The sequence below is a fragment of the Diadema setosum genome, chromosome 7 (genome assembly GCF_964275005.1).
Source record: "Diadema setosum chromosome 7, eeDiaSeto1, whole genome shotgun sequence".
NCBI classification, from domain to species: Eukaryota; Metazoa; Echinodermata; class Echinoidea; order Diadematoida; family Diadematidae; genus Diadema; species Diadema setosum.
Window position 1 is genome coordinate 33,101,728 of NC_092691.1, and position 16,010 is coordinate 33,117,737.

At 38.9% G+C, this 16,010-nt stretch overlaps 1 protein-coding gene across 1 annotated transcript in view; it reads right to left on the reverse strand.

Moving 5' to 3' along the window:
* LOC140231191 (dual oxidase 2-like) overlaps positions 1-14,812 on the reverse strand; it is a 65,306-nt gene extending 50,494 nt beyond the window's left edge. Inside the window, 2 exon segments of the mRNA XM_072311339.1 lie at positions 8,507-8,602; positions 14,740-14,812. Of these exon segments, the coding sequence (XP_072167440.1) occupies positions 8,507-8,602; positions 14,740-14,812 (169 nt within the window).
* Positions 14,813-16,010: the final 1,198 nt, after the last annotated feature.

Genomic DNA, 16,010 nt, shown 5'->3' on the forward strand with positions numbered 1-16,010 from the left:
TCATTGCCAAAATTAACTAGCAATCACATTGGGCTACAGGGACAGTGCCTCACTCAGCCAAATATGTAAGCACTTCCTAGAATTTTCTGGAATGGGTTAAATCATTCTAGACTGAGTGAGCTATAATGTATTTCCTGTCACATGCATACATGTACTGTAGCTACATTGTATACCACGTAGAAAATTCTCCACTGATCTGGTCAGCCTGTATGTACTATATCTAATATCATATAGAATGTTCTCCATTAATCTGGTCACCCTGTGTACATACAATGTACACATTAAGACAACCATGCATACAGCCTTGATACATTAAACATGTACATAACTACTTGTGTGTACATTTGTGACACCATCCCCCATGGGAAAAAGAAAGCCTTGCCGTAGCAAGGGTTTCTTTTACCTTCACAATTTTTCATTGTGGAATATTTACAACGAATGTGAGGTAACATCCAAATCAAGCAACAACAATCACATACTATCACATGCCTTTTGAATAGCTGCATTAATTCCATGTTCTCTTTTCATGGATACCATTTACATTGATATTGCTTGGATTCTTGAAGCTTATACAATCATGTCAAACTGTTTTGCATACATTAATGGATATGCTAAACACATACACTGTAAGTGATATGCGGTGAAAACTTTTCACCTTTGATACTCTCTTCATGTTACACTCTTGACAAAGCGTCAGCAATTACATTATTTTTGCCTGCCACATGTTTGATTTTGAGTGCATATGGCTGCGTCATCATGCTCCATCTGAACAATCTGTTGTTCTTCATTTTGAACCGGTCTAAAAAGACCAAGGGGTTGTGGTCAGTATAGACCGTGATCTCCCCTTTGCTATTTGTCAAGTACACTTCATATTGCTGGAGGGCAAGGATGAGACTGAGAGCCTCCTTCTCGATTGTGGAGTACTTTTTCTGGTATGCGTTCAACTTTTTGGAAAAGTAGCTAACCGGTCGTTCAGTGCCTTCGTCATCCTCTTGGAGCAAAACTGCTCCCACTCCTACATCACTAGCATCTATCGCCACCTTGAATGGCTTTTGGAAGTCAGGAGCTGCCAGAACAGGCTCATTAGCAAGGACTGCTTTTAGTTTCTCGAAGGCTCTTTGACACTCATCAGTCCAGGTGTACTTTGCCTTGCCCTTCAGCAGGTTTGTTAGGGGGGTGACTACAGTGCTGAAATTCGGTACAAATTTCCTGTAGAAACCAGCCATGCCCACAAATCTGAGCAACTCCTTCTTGGACTGGGGAATGGGAAAGCCTAGTATAGCTTGTACCTTGGCTTCTCTTGGCAATACCTGTCCCTGACCGACTACATGCCCGAGATACACCACTTTGGCCTTTGCAAATTCACTCTTTGCCAGATTAATCACCAATCCGGCCTCCTTGAGTCGATCAAAGAGTTGCCGCAAGTGTGTAATGTGCTCTTTCCACGTGTCACTATACACTAGGAAGTCATCAATGTATACTACACAGTTGTCAAGTCCGGCAATGATTTGGTTTGTCAGCCGTTGGAAGGTGGCCGGAGCATTTTTCATGCCAAATGGCATTAGTTTGCATTGGAACAAGCCATCTGGTGTGGCAAAGGCAGAAATCTCCCTGGCTTTGTCGGTCAAGGGCACTTGCCAGTATCCCTTTAGAAAGTCTATTTTACTGACATATGCAGAATTTCCGACCCTGTCAATGCAGTCTTCTAGTCTGGGAATGGGGAAAGAATCTGTTTTCGTCACGGCGTTTGCCTTTCGGTAATCTATACAGAATCTTTGAGACCCATCCGGTTTGGGCACCATGACGATTGGGGAGCTCCAACTGCTTTTACTCGGTTCTATTATGTCATTGTCTAGCATGTACTGAACCTCTTCCCGTACTTTTTGCAGTTTGCTCGGGTTTAGTCTGTAAGGGTTTTGCTTGATAGGGTCAGCATCTCCTACATCAACATCATGTACAGCTAGGGGTGCAGCCTGGTTTGTCTATACACAATTCTTTGTACTCCTGTAACAAAGTCACATCTTTCCTCTGATTTTCAGGTAGGTAGCTCAGTGCCTCATCTACTTTCCCTAACATCTCTGAGTTAGACAACCTGGCACTAGAGGGCTCACTTCCATTCTCATCTTGAGCTTCTCCTTCTTCGTCTACTTCCTCTTCTACCACCTGAGCTACGCCTACAGGCTGACTAGCCTTTCTCTCATAGTACTCTTTCAGCATGTTTAAATGACACACCCTCTGATCTTTTCGTCTGTCTGGCGTACTGATCACATAGTTCACATCATTGAGTTTCTTTTTGACACAGTATGGGCCACTGAACTTGGCTTTCAGTGCCGATGAAGTTTCAGAACTGATGAAGTTTCAGAACTCGTGCCTTTTTCAGAACCAGCATTCTTTGGATTGCTCGACTGATTTTTGTCTCTCTTATTTCCAGAGAAATTCCTGAAAGGTGGTCTGTTGTCATTTCTGTGGGTCAGCTCATACTCATCAGCCATCAAGGCTGCTTTATGCAAACTTGTCACCTTGTGATCATCCAAATGCGACCTCACACTGAAAGCAACACTCTTTTTGAATTCTTCCAAGAGAACAACCTCACATAGGTTATCAAAATCCTGATCCACTTTCAGGGATCTGTACCACCTATCAAACATCATTTCTTTTTCACGAGCAAACTCAACATGTGTCTGGCCTGGTTTGCGGTACGAATTTCTGAACTTGTGTCTGTATGCTTCTGGCACCAACTCATAAGCATTCAACACTGCCTTCTTGACTGTAGCATAGTCACGTGATTGCTCTTTTGAGAGAGATGAGTACACATCAGCTGCTTTGCCGACAAACACACTTTGAAGGAGCAAGGGCCAAAATTCCTGTGGCCAGTTCAAACTCTCAGCCACCTTCTCAAATGACACAAAATATGCATCAACTCTGTTTTCTTCAAACTTTGGCACCAATCGAATGTTCTTGGCCAAATCAAATTCAGAGGGAGCCCTTTCACGATTTCCAACAGTTTGTGCATGAGTCAATTCCATCTCACGTAATTTCAGTTGTTGCTCCACTTCAATTTTCTTCATTTCCATTTCTCTTTGTTTGTCCCTTTCCTTCATTTCCATTTCTAATCTCATCTTCTCTTTCTCCAGTTCTAGTTCCCTTGCTCTTTCTCTCTCCTTGATTTCCAATTTAGCAAGCTCAAGCCGTGTTTGATCTGACATTTGAGCTTGATTTGGAGTGTCAATTTCTTCTTTGAGCTCCATGTGACCAGCTACTAAGTCAAGAATCTCTGCCTTTCTTACACCTTGTGGAACATCAACATTTAAATGCTGTGCAACAGCAGTCAAATCACATTTGCGTAACCTTCGCAAATCTTTGAGGGACAAATCTGTCCTCTGAACAAATGCCTGAACATCCATTGTACTGATTGACATTGTCACATGTATTACACACAATGTACAATTGAACAATCAACTCGCTGGTATTTTGTCTGTACCAATATTCTGGATTCCGGAACGTTCCAAATTCTAAGTTTTGGCTTTAAATTCACTTCTCGGACACAAGCCCCCAATTTTGTTACGACCAAAATCACTCTGAGAATGATCGCACAAAAGAAACAATCAACTAATGTTCAGGCGGTTTATTAACAGTGATATTGTGGGTACAGACTCGTAATCAGTTTTCACATCAGTACTGTAATGATCAATAAAACAATTACAAATCGGTTATGGAATCACTTACATGCATCCAAATCTTAAAGAACAAAGTCTCTACAGTTCCCTGGTAGTGTCCAGATACGATGTTCGATGCACAGATGAATGATCCGCGACCAGTGGCGTATCTAGGGAAAACGGCGCCCGGGGCAAGCACGAAAATTGCGCCCCTAATTTCTGAAAAAGTGTTCAACCCCAGCACCATCCCGGTAGGGACTTTAAACAAAGTCCACATGATGCTTTTTCAAGCACTTAAAAGGGAGCTTTTGAGGGTGATCTACATGTAATGAATTTTGATAGATTTTGGCGAGCGAGCGCAGCGAGCGAGCCGAAAATTCTTGTATTTCAGCTTACAAAACGTGGAATTCTTGTCATTTTTTGCTTACCAAATCTTACAATTCTAATCAAGATATAGTAACGGCCTTATAGATAACGATTTATATATATATATAAAAAAAAACAAAAAAAAAACTGAGGACTTTAAAAATACTCTAAATTAGTGAGCTGAAATTTGTATATGTCCTCGTTATCATCACGTATTTTTCTTATCTTTTTTTAAAATGAATTTTGGCTAGCGAGCGCAGCGAACGAGCCGAAAATTTTTGTATTTCAGCTTACAAGACATGGAATTCTTGTCATTTTTTACTTATTAAATCTCACAATTATAGTGACGACCTTATAGATAACGATTTATACCAACAAACTGAGGACTTGAAAAAATACTCTAAATTAGTACGAGTGAGTGAGCCGAAATTTGTATATTTCTGCGTCATCATTACGTTTTTTTCTTATCTTTTTTATTTTTTTTTTGCGCTCCCCTCCCCCGTATGTTAAAAACCATTGGCGTCCTCTTTTGATCCAATCGGCGATCGCTTCAGAACGAATGAAATTGCAGTCGCTGCTCCGTGTAACATTTTTCCTGCTAAATATAAAACGACATGAGTGAACACAATAGACATTATTATTTTGTCCGCGTCGTCGTCACGTTTTGTTCTTATCTTCTTCTCTTTTTTATATACAAATTTTGGCGAGCGAGCGCAGCGAGCGAGCCGAAAATTTTTGTATTTCAGCTTACAAATCATGAAACTCTTGTCATTTTTTGCTTATTAAATCTTACAATTCTAATCAAGATATAGTGACGGCCTTATAGATAACGATTTATACCAACAAACTGAGGACTTGAAAAAATACTCTAAATTAGTACGAGCGAGTGAGCCGAAATTTGTATATTGTTATTTTCTGCGTCATCATTACGTTTTGTTGTTATCTTGTTTGATTCGGGTTTTTTTTTTTTTTTGCGCCCCCCCCCCTATGTTCGAAACCGTTGGCGCCTTCTTTTGATCCAATTGGCGATCGCTTCAGAACGAAAGAAATTGCAGCCGCTGCTCCGTGAAACATTTTGCCTGCTAAATATAAAATGACATGTGTGAACACAATACACACTGTCATTTTGTCATCATCACGTTTTGTTCTTACCTTCTTTTTTAAATAAATTTTGGCGAGCGAGCGCAGCGAGCGAGCCGAAAATTTTTGTATTTCAGCTCACAGAATATGAAATTTTTGTGTGAACACAATAAACATTGTCATTTTGTCCGCGTCATCATCATGTTTTGTTTTTATCTTGTTTGATTTGGTTCTCTGCCCCCCCCCCCCCACCATTCTCCCTTCCCCCTTCCGGGCGATTTTTTTTCTTCTTCTTCTCCTTTTCTTTTTTTCCCTTCTTCTTCTCCTTTTCTTTTTTTCTTCTTCTTCTTCGGTTTTTTTTCGTGTTTTTTTTTTCGCCCCCAAGGAGTGGCGCCCGGGGCACGTGCCCCCCTTGCCCCCCCCCCCTAGATACGCCACTGTCCGCGACGCACCGATGAATGATTCCTCCGACGTAAATTCAGAGGCGCTGATTGCAATAATCCACGTTATAAATCCGGGGTAAAGTCCACGATATATGTCCACGGCGAAACGTGCAAAATCCAAACGTTATGACGACCACGTCCAGTTGATGCGTTGAATGATGATTCACTTTATAATGTCCAGCAAGGAATCCAGCCCGTCACAGCTTTGTCGTAATAATGTCCGTTGACACTAAAATATGGAGTCTATCTCCATGTAGGCAAATTAATTCTCTGCAGGCAAAATGTCTCCCAGGCCGTATCTCCACAAACGTAACAGGTCAGCAGGTAACACAGGACTGACTATAACAAGTCGCTTCAGAGCCAGAAGTGACGTAACTCTCAGAGCAGAGGTGTTAGGTACTCTGCCTACCTCAGAATTTCTCCTGCTTATATACTATCCATTCACCCCTTTCTAGTACATTCTGTAATTTTCTCCAGCCTGGGGCTACACACGTGAATATTCTAGCAAGTTCAAGTTCCAGGAATCCTGGATGACTCACTGCCTAACTATATGTGCATAACATCATTGCCAAAATTAACTACCAATCACATTGGGCTACAGGGACAGTGCCTCACTCAGCCAAATATGTAAGCACTTCCTAGAATTTTCTGGAATGGGTTAAATCATTCTAGATTGAGTGAGCTATATTGTATTTCCTGTCACATGCATACATGTACTGTAGCTACATTGTATACCACGTAGAAAATTCTCCACTGATCTGGTCAGCCTGTATGTACTATATCTAATATCATATAGAATGTTCTCCATTAATCTGGTCACCCTGTGTACATACAATGTACACATTAAAACAACCATGCATACAGCCTTGATACATTAAACATGTACATAACTACTTGTGTGTACATTTGTGACAATAGCACGAATGAAAAACATTTATTATTTGTTTTATATAACGCCTAAATTAGATCATTGTCATTTGATGTTTTATCAATAAAGAACCAAGAGAGAATCTGAAATCGCGAGAGTGCTCACTGAGCGCTTTACCCTTAGCCTAGCGCTTAACGCGCTGTTGTATACACACACTGCAAACGCGTAGTGTGCCGGGCTTTCAGCGAGCGTGCAATGGAGCAAATGCACGGTAAATGGAGCCGCAATTGCACGGGTGATGACGTCATAGTGAAATGGGCCGAATGACCAATGTCAAACAACCAATCAAATGACAGGGATCTCTTCAGGCGTTATATAATAGGATATGCCTTTTCATGATGGCTCTTTATTAAAAGACTTAGGGAAAACAAAAGTGATATGCATGCAGGTATTTTCATACATCTTATTCCTTTTTTTTTTCATTCATTTATTTGTTCCATTTCCAAGAGAAACATATAAATATTTGACAGAAATTGAATGTATAAGTTACATTACAATACATCATAAAAGATTAGTGTACAGAATATATATGGAAATGCTTGAAATGGGGAGGAATGATAAAAAGCAGTGCATGTAGGGTGCACCACTCCACACACCCACATGTCATTGAAAAAATACTTTGTATTTTAAGGGGCGAGTTTCTACATTTGCTTCTAATTCATAAGCAATGTTTTTCGACAACATTGTTGCCAGAAACAAACAGTCAGGGCGTTGTGAGATATGATTGTTGCCTCTCTTTCCCTCGAAGTGCTAAATAGATACTACTTTTTCTTTATAAAGATTCCATCACTCTGTTTTTGTGTGTCCAAATGAATAATACGTGAACTGCTAATTATGATTGCTTTATACTTTTATCACAGTCAACTACACGTTGGGATGTAATCCCTCTTCAGACAAAAAGACCTATGGGTAGGAATTTAACCCTAACAGGGCCGGGGGGGGGGGAAATCCGCCCCCTCGACTTTTCGTTTTATTCTGTAACGCGAGAAGGTTTCGTCGCGAGGCTTCTTGACGTTCTTCGTTCAAGTCTCGCGCAACTTATGAGACCAAAATTGCAACGTCCGCGCATACTTTTTCGAAGCCACACCCATTTTTGTAACGGCATGTCGCCCCAAAACGGGCACAATTTTGTGACTTTGTGTACATTTAATTTGGAAAACAGTTCTCTGTCATGAAAGTCATAAAACCTGATTATTTTTTTTACAATTAATCACTTTCATTGATTAATTTTATGTTAATTATGGTAGAAAAGTGGTTTCCAATAAAAATTTCCAATAAACAACAAAGAAAAAACAAAAGTTGAAAAACAAAGAAATGCATAAGAAATTCTGAAAACAATAAAATACATAAGAATTGAAATGAGTTTTGGAAGTTTTTGTGATGTACAATTATTGAATATGCTAAAACAGATTTACGGACCAAAAAGAAGACTCTCGATGCTTTTAACTAGGCTAGAGCATAATTTGCATAATTAATTAATTAAAATTAGACATTTATTGTTTCAAAAAATTTTATGACACAATCTTGTAGATTATGACGTTGGTGTCACGCATACCAAATTTCGTCGCGATCGCACCACCGATGGCCGAGATTCGATTTTAGCATAGCCAAAAAAGCCCGGCCTGATTATTAAAGGGGAAGGCTAGTAACTGATCAGTGGGAATCAGTGGAAATGCTGGGAGGTGATTGTTCCAATCCTTATGGGATTCATTCAAGAGTTCATTGTATATCTACTGTTGTGTGAAAATGATTTGCTTCAGAATGGTCTCATATTCAAGTAATGTGCAGTTTAATGCTTCCAGGTTAGCGTCCCTGGTCAGTGACGGAGCATTAATCTGCACATTACTTGAATATGAGACCGTTCTGAAGCAAATCATTTTCACACAACAATAGATATACAATGAACTCTTGAATGAATCCCATAAGGATTGGAACAATCATCTCCCAGCATTTCCACTGATTCCCACTGATCAGTTACTAGCCTTCCCCTTTAAGGAGTGCAAGGACACACAGACAAGACGTCGATCTCTTACCATAGCTGCCCAGCAGGGGGTCTGCTCTGTTGTTGTACCAACCGCTGGGATCGTGCGGTTCCAACTTCCGGTTTCCTGTGCACACGTCACCCAAGCCTGCCAGAATATGAATACATCATCATCATCAAGATGAATCTACGACTATTTCGTAGCACATAGGTGGTAACACAAGTTAGATAAATCTTAGTTAGATAGACAACAAGCTTCATTTAGACAAAGTTGGACCATACATATATATTACATACATACATACATACATACATACATACATACATACAACAATTTCTATAGCGCCATTTTCTATTCCGAATAAATGCTCAAGGCGCTTTACACGGAAGCAAATGGAAAAAAAAGGTGAAGATGTCATAAAAAAAAGAAGGAGGAGGAGGAGAAATTTTAAAGTTGGTCCATGGTGGGACTTCCGATAAAATAATTTTTCACTGAGGCAGTGTACAATATGAGGGACGATGACTTATCACGTTAAACTTCAGATCATTTGTAGGACTAGATCAACCACTTTGGATTCACATTTAAAGTTTAGTATTTGTATTTGTTATTGTATTTGCACTTGCCTTTTTATTTGATTTCTTAACACTGCAAATATTTGCATTGGTGAAACTTATTAGAAAGAAGCTGCCGTTCGTATGTCGTATGTCAACAATTTTACCAATACATAACATAATATGTGATCCTGCATCAGAAAACCAACAAAAAGTCACCAGACATGGGTTTTTAGTTAGGGGCAGATTCTGAGAGACCAGACTCTAAGCTTTAGAATTATGTATAACTTAATTCAAATGGACTCTCCTAACATATCTAAACATAGAAAAGAAAATATATAACAGTCCAAGCAAGTACCCTATCAGACTAGGGATAAAACTGAATTACCCTCTCAGGGCTATTCAGCGGCTCAACGAAGCGTTTTTGTTGTTGTTGTTGTTGTTTTTGTATTTGAGGCGCGTCATTCAAATATGAATATTTACGCCTTAATCTTTATAATATGATTATTTTACATATAATAAATTTAAAAAAAAATTACTTTTTACAATCATTTTTATGCGAGCTATGTGTCTGCTGTTGTGATCGTTATCGCTATTCTTGTTGCCGGACGTTCCGATTTTTGACTGAAAATTGTTGCAGATTTTTCAGGCTCGTGCGAGCGCTGCACGCTTGACCATGATCTGGGTGGTCTTGTGTACCCATCATTCACACATCCATGGTCTCACCGGCAGCTCACTGGTATGCGAGGAAACCCGATTAAGAAATTAAGATACAAACAAGAAAAACAACATCACTCCCCCACCCCCTCCCAAGTAACCTGCATGGTACGACCTGTATGTATTTCGCAGTGATTTTCTACAACAGACACTGCCGATCGAGACTGCCAGAACGGCCAGGGTAATAAATCTTTTCGATGTCACAGCACTTTCCCAAGATCGACGTAGGGACGTGATCAGGTCTGATTATGTTCACATTTTGATTTTTCTTCTAATGTCCCCGGAAGATCATACTATAAAGAGGTAGGTATCAGTGTCATCCTACACAATGTATTTCCAAAGTTTACAGTTTTGATTTCATGTATATCAATGTGGGATGAGTTAGGTTCCTTCTCACAGCATTGGCCCACGAAAGCGGTGGCCAAGCAAGCAAGGCGTGTCAGAGAGCAATACGTTCGTCGGCCATTCCACGTGGGCTAACTGCGTACTAGTATACGGAGGCAAGCGGTGTGCGCGCGTTTTTCTCAGTTCCAATAGCGATAGCCTGACAATAATGCAAACCGGATTGAATAAGGCTAAGTGGACAAAATTTTCGAACATGTCGCGCTACTGATGTCAGAGAGCGTGTGAATTTTGCTCACCCCGGATTATCCTGGAAATGTGTCTATGAAAGAAAAGACTAATAATCTTTACTCTGAGGGAAAATGAGCGCAATCCGCTGTGAGCAAAAAATACGGTATGTGTTTAAACGCAGACAAGTCGAAGCGGTTTTGTCGGTTGCCATAGACTTTACACGTGAGGGCCATTCGCTTGGCACTGAGCCAGGTTCAGCGAGCTCGCTCGGTCATCCCGTTTTATCCTCTATAGGGTATTTCGGCGTTATCCTTCACAGGGTATTTGCTTGGACTGTATAACCTGGAAAAGTTAAAGAGGCTGTATAGTATAGGGTCTATTCAAGCGCTTAATCTTACTTAGCAGTGCTAGCTGTGCAATGAATGGGACAAAAAAATAGGTTGTAAATCTCCGCAGCAACAACAATGAAGGGATTATCAAATTAAGCTGAGCAGTATCGCTTTATCCTTTTAAAAGTTATTGGAGGTGAAAGGAAGAATGTATAAATGTTTGCCTCTATAAGGCATACCTGATCAAAGTAACTACTCTACCAAAAAAAAAAGAAAAAAAAAAGAAAAAGTTACAGAAAAACTGCTGAAAACACATTTTCCCATTCATTTTATGATCCCAAACCCAGGAATGATATAGAAAAAGAATAACTCCTTCAGAAAATATGAAAAAGTCGAGATTGAATTAGCTGACCTGTTTCACCTTTTTAGAGGCCCCACGTAAAATCAAGAGGTGCGACTTTTTGTTGGTTTTGTGATGCACGGTCACATACATCACGAAGGTACGCGCACACAGGTGATGTTCGTTATTCCAAAGGTCTGTTAATCCCAAAATGAAAAAAAAAGGTTCATTATTTCGAAACTCACAATTTCACTAAACCTAGATATGGCCGTTATTCCGAAAATGAAATAGGGTTCGTAATTGGAACATTTTGTAGCGCTATTCCAAAGGTGCGTCAATCCGAAACTGACATGAGATTCGTTATTTCGACGTTCGTTTATCCCAAAATGAAATAAGGTTCGCAATTCCGAAGGTTCGTTAAACCGTAATATGATTGAATTTTTTGTTAATCTGGAAATGAAAAGAAGATGCGTACTACAACAAACCTATGGAATTACGAACAAAATTTATTCCATTTTCGGATTAACGAACCTTCGGAAAAATGAACTTTAGGCCTTTTCAATTTTTGGAATTACGAACCTTCGAAATAACGAACCTTCGAAATACTAGTAACGGACTGTAACCCATGCAAACACAAAACATAACGCATTGAAATCCGTAACATTTACTCTCTTTATTTTATGTCCGATTCCATTACAAATTGTTCAAAGTCACCTTGAATATCGAGTGGCATTTTGACTACTGCTACAGTCACAAACGGCCGGGTCACAAAACGGATTTGATCCGGGTAAAAATGAGCCGGATTAGTCCCGGAATGGAGGGTAATTAGTGATGGTTTGAATTTTGTAACATTCTGATCTCACGTCCAATTCTTTAGGACAATTTCCGACATTCTTTCTTTATCATTTCAACCTTTCTGTAAAGGTCAACTAAAATAATGAGTTGCATAGCTCTTCAAAGTCCAGTTGCTTTTATATTGCAAGATACATTGTAGTGTGTTTACCCAAGGTTTACCTACGTACATAACTGCGTGAACAACTATGTACACACACTTGTACGTGTGTGTACGCTGCTCACATTCTACTTAATGTAATGGGCTTAATGTACACAGTGCCGAGTTTGTGGGCCTTTTGTGTGTGTGTGTGTGTGTGTGTGTGTGTGTGTGTGTATTGCCTATAGTGCCAGGCTTGTAGGGCTCTTTTGCCTAGCGTTGAGCTCGTGGGCCCTCTGACTCGTGGGCTGCTTGACTCGTGGGTTGTATGACTTATGGGCCTTTTTCGAAAAATCGAGATCGTAGGCTGTATGCCTCGCTGGTGGCCGACTCGTGGGATGACCACGACTTCACCACGTTCTCGTTTCGGTGTCCAAAGATAAATGAAAGGTATAAAAAGGCAACATTCAAATAACGCAGTGGATAAGACATAAGACGTCAGATGGACGTTTAGACCTTTTTATATGCAAAGTGAAAACGAACATGACCCAATTCAATAAAATTTAATTCAAAACATTTCAACCAATATTCAACATGATTTTTTTTTAAATGCAATAACTCCAAATATCTAGTATAAACACAAGACAACGCATTTGAAATTGATATAGATTTTAAGACGAACATAACCTATATCAATTGAACAAAGTCAATGTGTAATTGAAATAAAGCGAGGTTCACGAAAAAAGACAAACACGTAGGGCTACTCGATCGACTGGAAGTACAATGATCAAGGACACAAAACGGAGACAGGACAAATCAATAGGAGACATCGGGAAGGGTCACACAATTAACCCACGAGTCATACAACCCACGAGTCACACAGTCCACGAGTTATGTCCACGTGTCATACAACACACGTGGTAATACCATGGTATTTCCATAAATATTTTATTGCAATATTGTTTGGGCTAATTGTGGCAAAACTTAAGTTAATTCTATGTTATTATTACAAAAAAGAGCAGTCCGCATAATTTTGTACAGGATCATCTTATTTTGCTAATACGGATCCATTGTTTTATAAGTTGAAAACGCTAAAAGTGGCTGATATTAATGCTCTTCAAGTCGCAGTTTTTATGTTTAAGTATATAAATAAACATCTTCCTCCATCTTTTGATATTTTTTTTTTTTGCTTTTAATAACAGTGTTCATTCAAATCCAACTCGTAATGCCAAAAATTTTCATCTTACGAATCCAAAATTGTTAGTAGCACATAAATCTATACGACATCATAGGCCTGACTTGTGGAATAGTCTTCCTAATTGTATCAAAATGTCTTCTAGTCAATTCTCATTCAAGGCAAACATGAAACGACATTCATTATTCTTGCATAATGCAGGGTGATCGTTGATTCTCTTTGTTACTCCATGACAATTCACCAAGTTTGACAGTCTTTTATTTTTCTCTATGGGATTGCTTTTATTCTTTGACGCGTTATATCACTTTGATTTGAAACTTATTCATAAATTAGTCCTGGATTGATCCGTAACCTTCTGAGGGGTCTTATGTCTAATAAAGCACAGTATGAGGACATAGTTATAATTGCTACGATAATACTTTATTCTTTCTACCACAATATTATATTACATGATTCGTGTCCATACATTATGCGCACACGTAAAGATTAAGTATATCATTTTTCTATATCAAAACTTATCTACACAGATTTTTTTTCTCTCAAATAAATAGCATTAACAATGCTAAAGTAACAAATCTGCACATATGCACTTGCACCCTAACTCACCATTGCACTGATGCATTTTATACCTACCCTATATTCGGTTACACAATTTGATATGTATTAAATGATATGTAAAGAAATATAAACCTTGCGCTTTTCCAGAGGCCGCCATCAAACTCAAGATTCAGCTTATAAAGATGACGGTCTCCTGCATTTCGTATGTATTAACTCGATTGAATAATATCAATTATTTTCCAATTGTTTTTGTATGATTATAATTCACCTTTGCAATATTTCATTATTGGTACATTATGACTGTATTTCTATTCATATTGTGTTGGATATAATATGTATTGTATTGAAAATTGTTATGTTGTGTTTGTATATACTTTGTGAAAAATGCAGAAATAGATCAAATCAAATCAAAACAAAATATAATTCCAGTGCAATTGAAAGTTAGTCTTAAAAGATGTAGTCAAATTTCTTATCATAACAATGAAAATTTGATCAAAATCGGATAAAAAGTATGGAAGTTATGATAATTTTAGGTTTCGCTAATTTTTCCGAAAGCAATTATTGAATAGTCAATATGAATATGCAAATGATAACGTGATGATATCATCACCCACGTCTTATCATAATATAGTTTGAAAGTAACATTTTTGAAATTTCCAGTTTTTCGTTGAACGCAACTATGCCTCAGTCTCAAATCCTTATATATCTAACTGATCATTGTTCTGGAGTTATTTAATCAGGAATGATATCATGTTTTACACTTCAATAACAGAAACATTGAATTTTTGTCATTTTTTTTACACTATCAATGGAAAACTGTAAAGGGATGACATCGTCAGCTCACTCATTTGCATATTTATATCAAGTGTATATGATTACTTTACAACTGATTTGGAATTCCTCCATAGAACCGAATCAAATTTTCTTCAAGATTTGGTGTTTTCTTTAGATCATCACTTGATTGGTTCCAAGAACTTAATCCAGTATAAACAAATGTATCATGGGAGAGAATAGAAAAGCTAAATCAAATTCTTTAGTGAAAGCAACAGGGAAAAGACAATTGAAAAGACATTAAGCATGTTTAGCTCACCTGTCGAAAGGCACAGCGACAGATGAAATAGAAGGAACACTGCAGCGTTCCACTTTGATATCTGGAACACCATCATAGCGTTTTACTCCGAGAGCAAGTTGGAGGTCTCACATACGTTGTGAAGAGTTTGAAGGCTCCTGCAGGGTAGCTAACGTCTGTTAGCCCCAGATATAGTCTCGCCTTGTAGCTCCTTGGTCAGTCACAGCGGCAAAACGCACAACGCGCGCGTCCCGGTTTCGAGAGCTTTTACCGTCGAAGGCAGAAAGTTCTTGCTTGAGACCTGCAAGCATGCAAAGACGATAAATGGGCGACTGCATCACACAACATATTTGACGAAGCATGCAAAGGACATGATACAACAACTGTATGAATAATCCTTCTTTGGCTGTTATCATGATTTTGCCGGCAATCACACACACACACGGTCACATTCACTGAAATTTATACGCGAAATACAATCATACACCCTCACGCACACCAAGGGGTAAGGCAGGTGTAAGACATTGATTTCCACTCCGTAATAGTTCATTGCAAATAAAAAAAGAAAGATAAAAAGGGGCAGCAAGAAAGGATTATGCTTTGTGCGCCAATTGACAAAGATGTCTATAAATTAATTGGTAATGAATAGAAATAACCTATACCCCCCCCCCAAAAAAAAAAAAAAAAAAAAAAAAAAAAAAAAAACGTATATGGTTTGGTGCACCCGAGTGACTACGTCAAGTTTGGATGGAATACTGAATGTTGACGGGAAAAAAACAAACAACTCTATCGGTACGGCTTGGCACGTGATTGGTTTAACACTATTCATGCGGCGAGTGGCAATGTCAACAGAAAACAAAAATGCTGCTTATGAAAGAATACATTATAAGGGAAAGACAGACAAGGCATACGCCGGAAGGGAAGAAAATTCATTTGACTTGATTGATAACGATATTTTGCAGAGGTCTATACCATTACCGTTGTCAATAAATACTGCTTTGGAAGGTGAGCGGATAAAGAAGGAAAGTCTGAAGAAAGAACTAAAAGGAAAAAGGGAATCCGAAAAACCCAAATGGGTGATGGGGGTGGAGAGTTGTTTGTTTGTGATATGTACAGTGATTCCTACGAACTTTGACCAACACGAGAGTTCTTTCGGCCAAATCATAAGCATTTATCAACCTGGCCCTCAAAAAGAAGGTCTGCGTGCTTGATGCTTTCTTTATAATAAATCGGGCTATGACAGGACACTATATAGCCACTCACCTGATATTGAAGTGACATGCTCTGTCAAA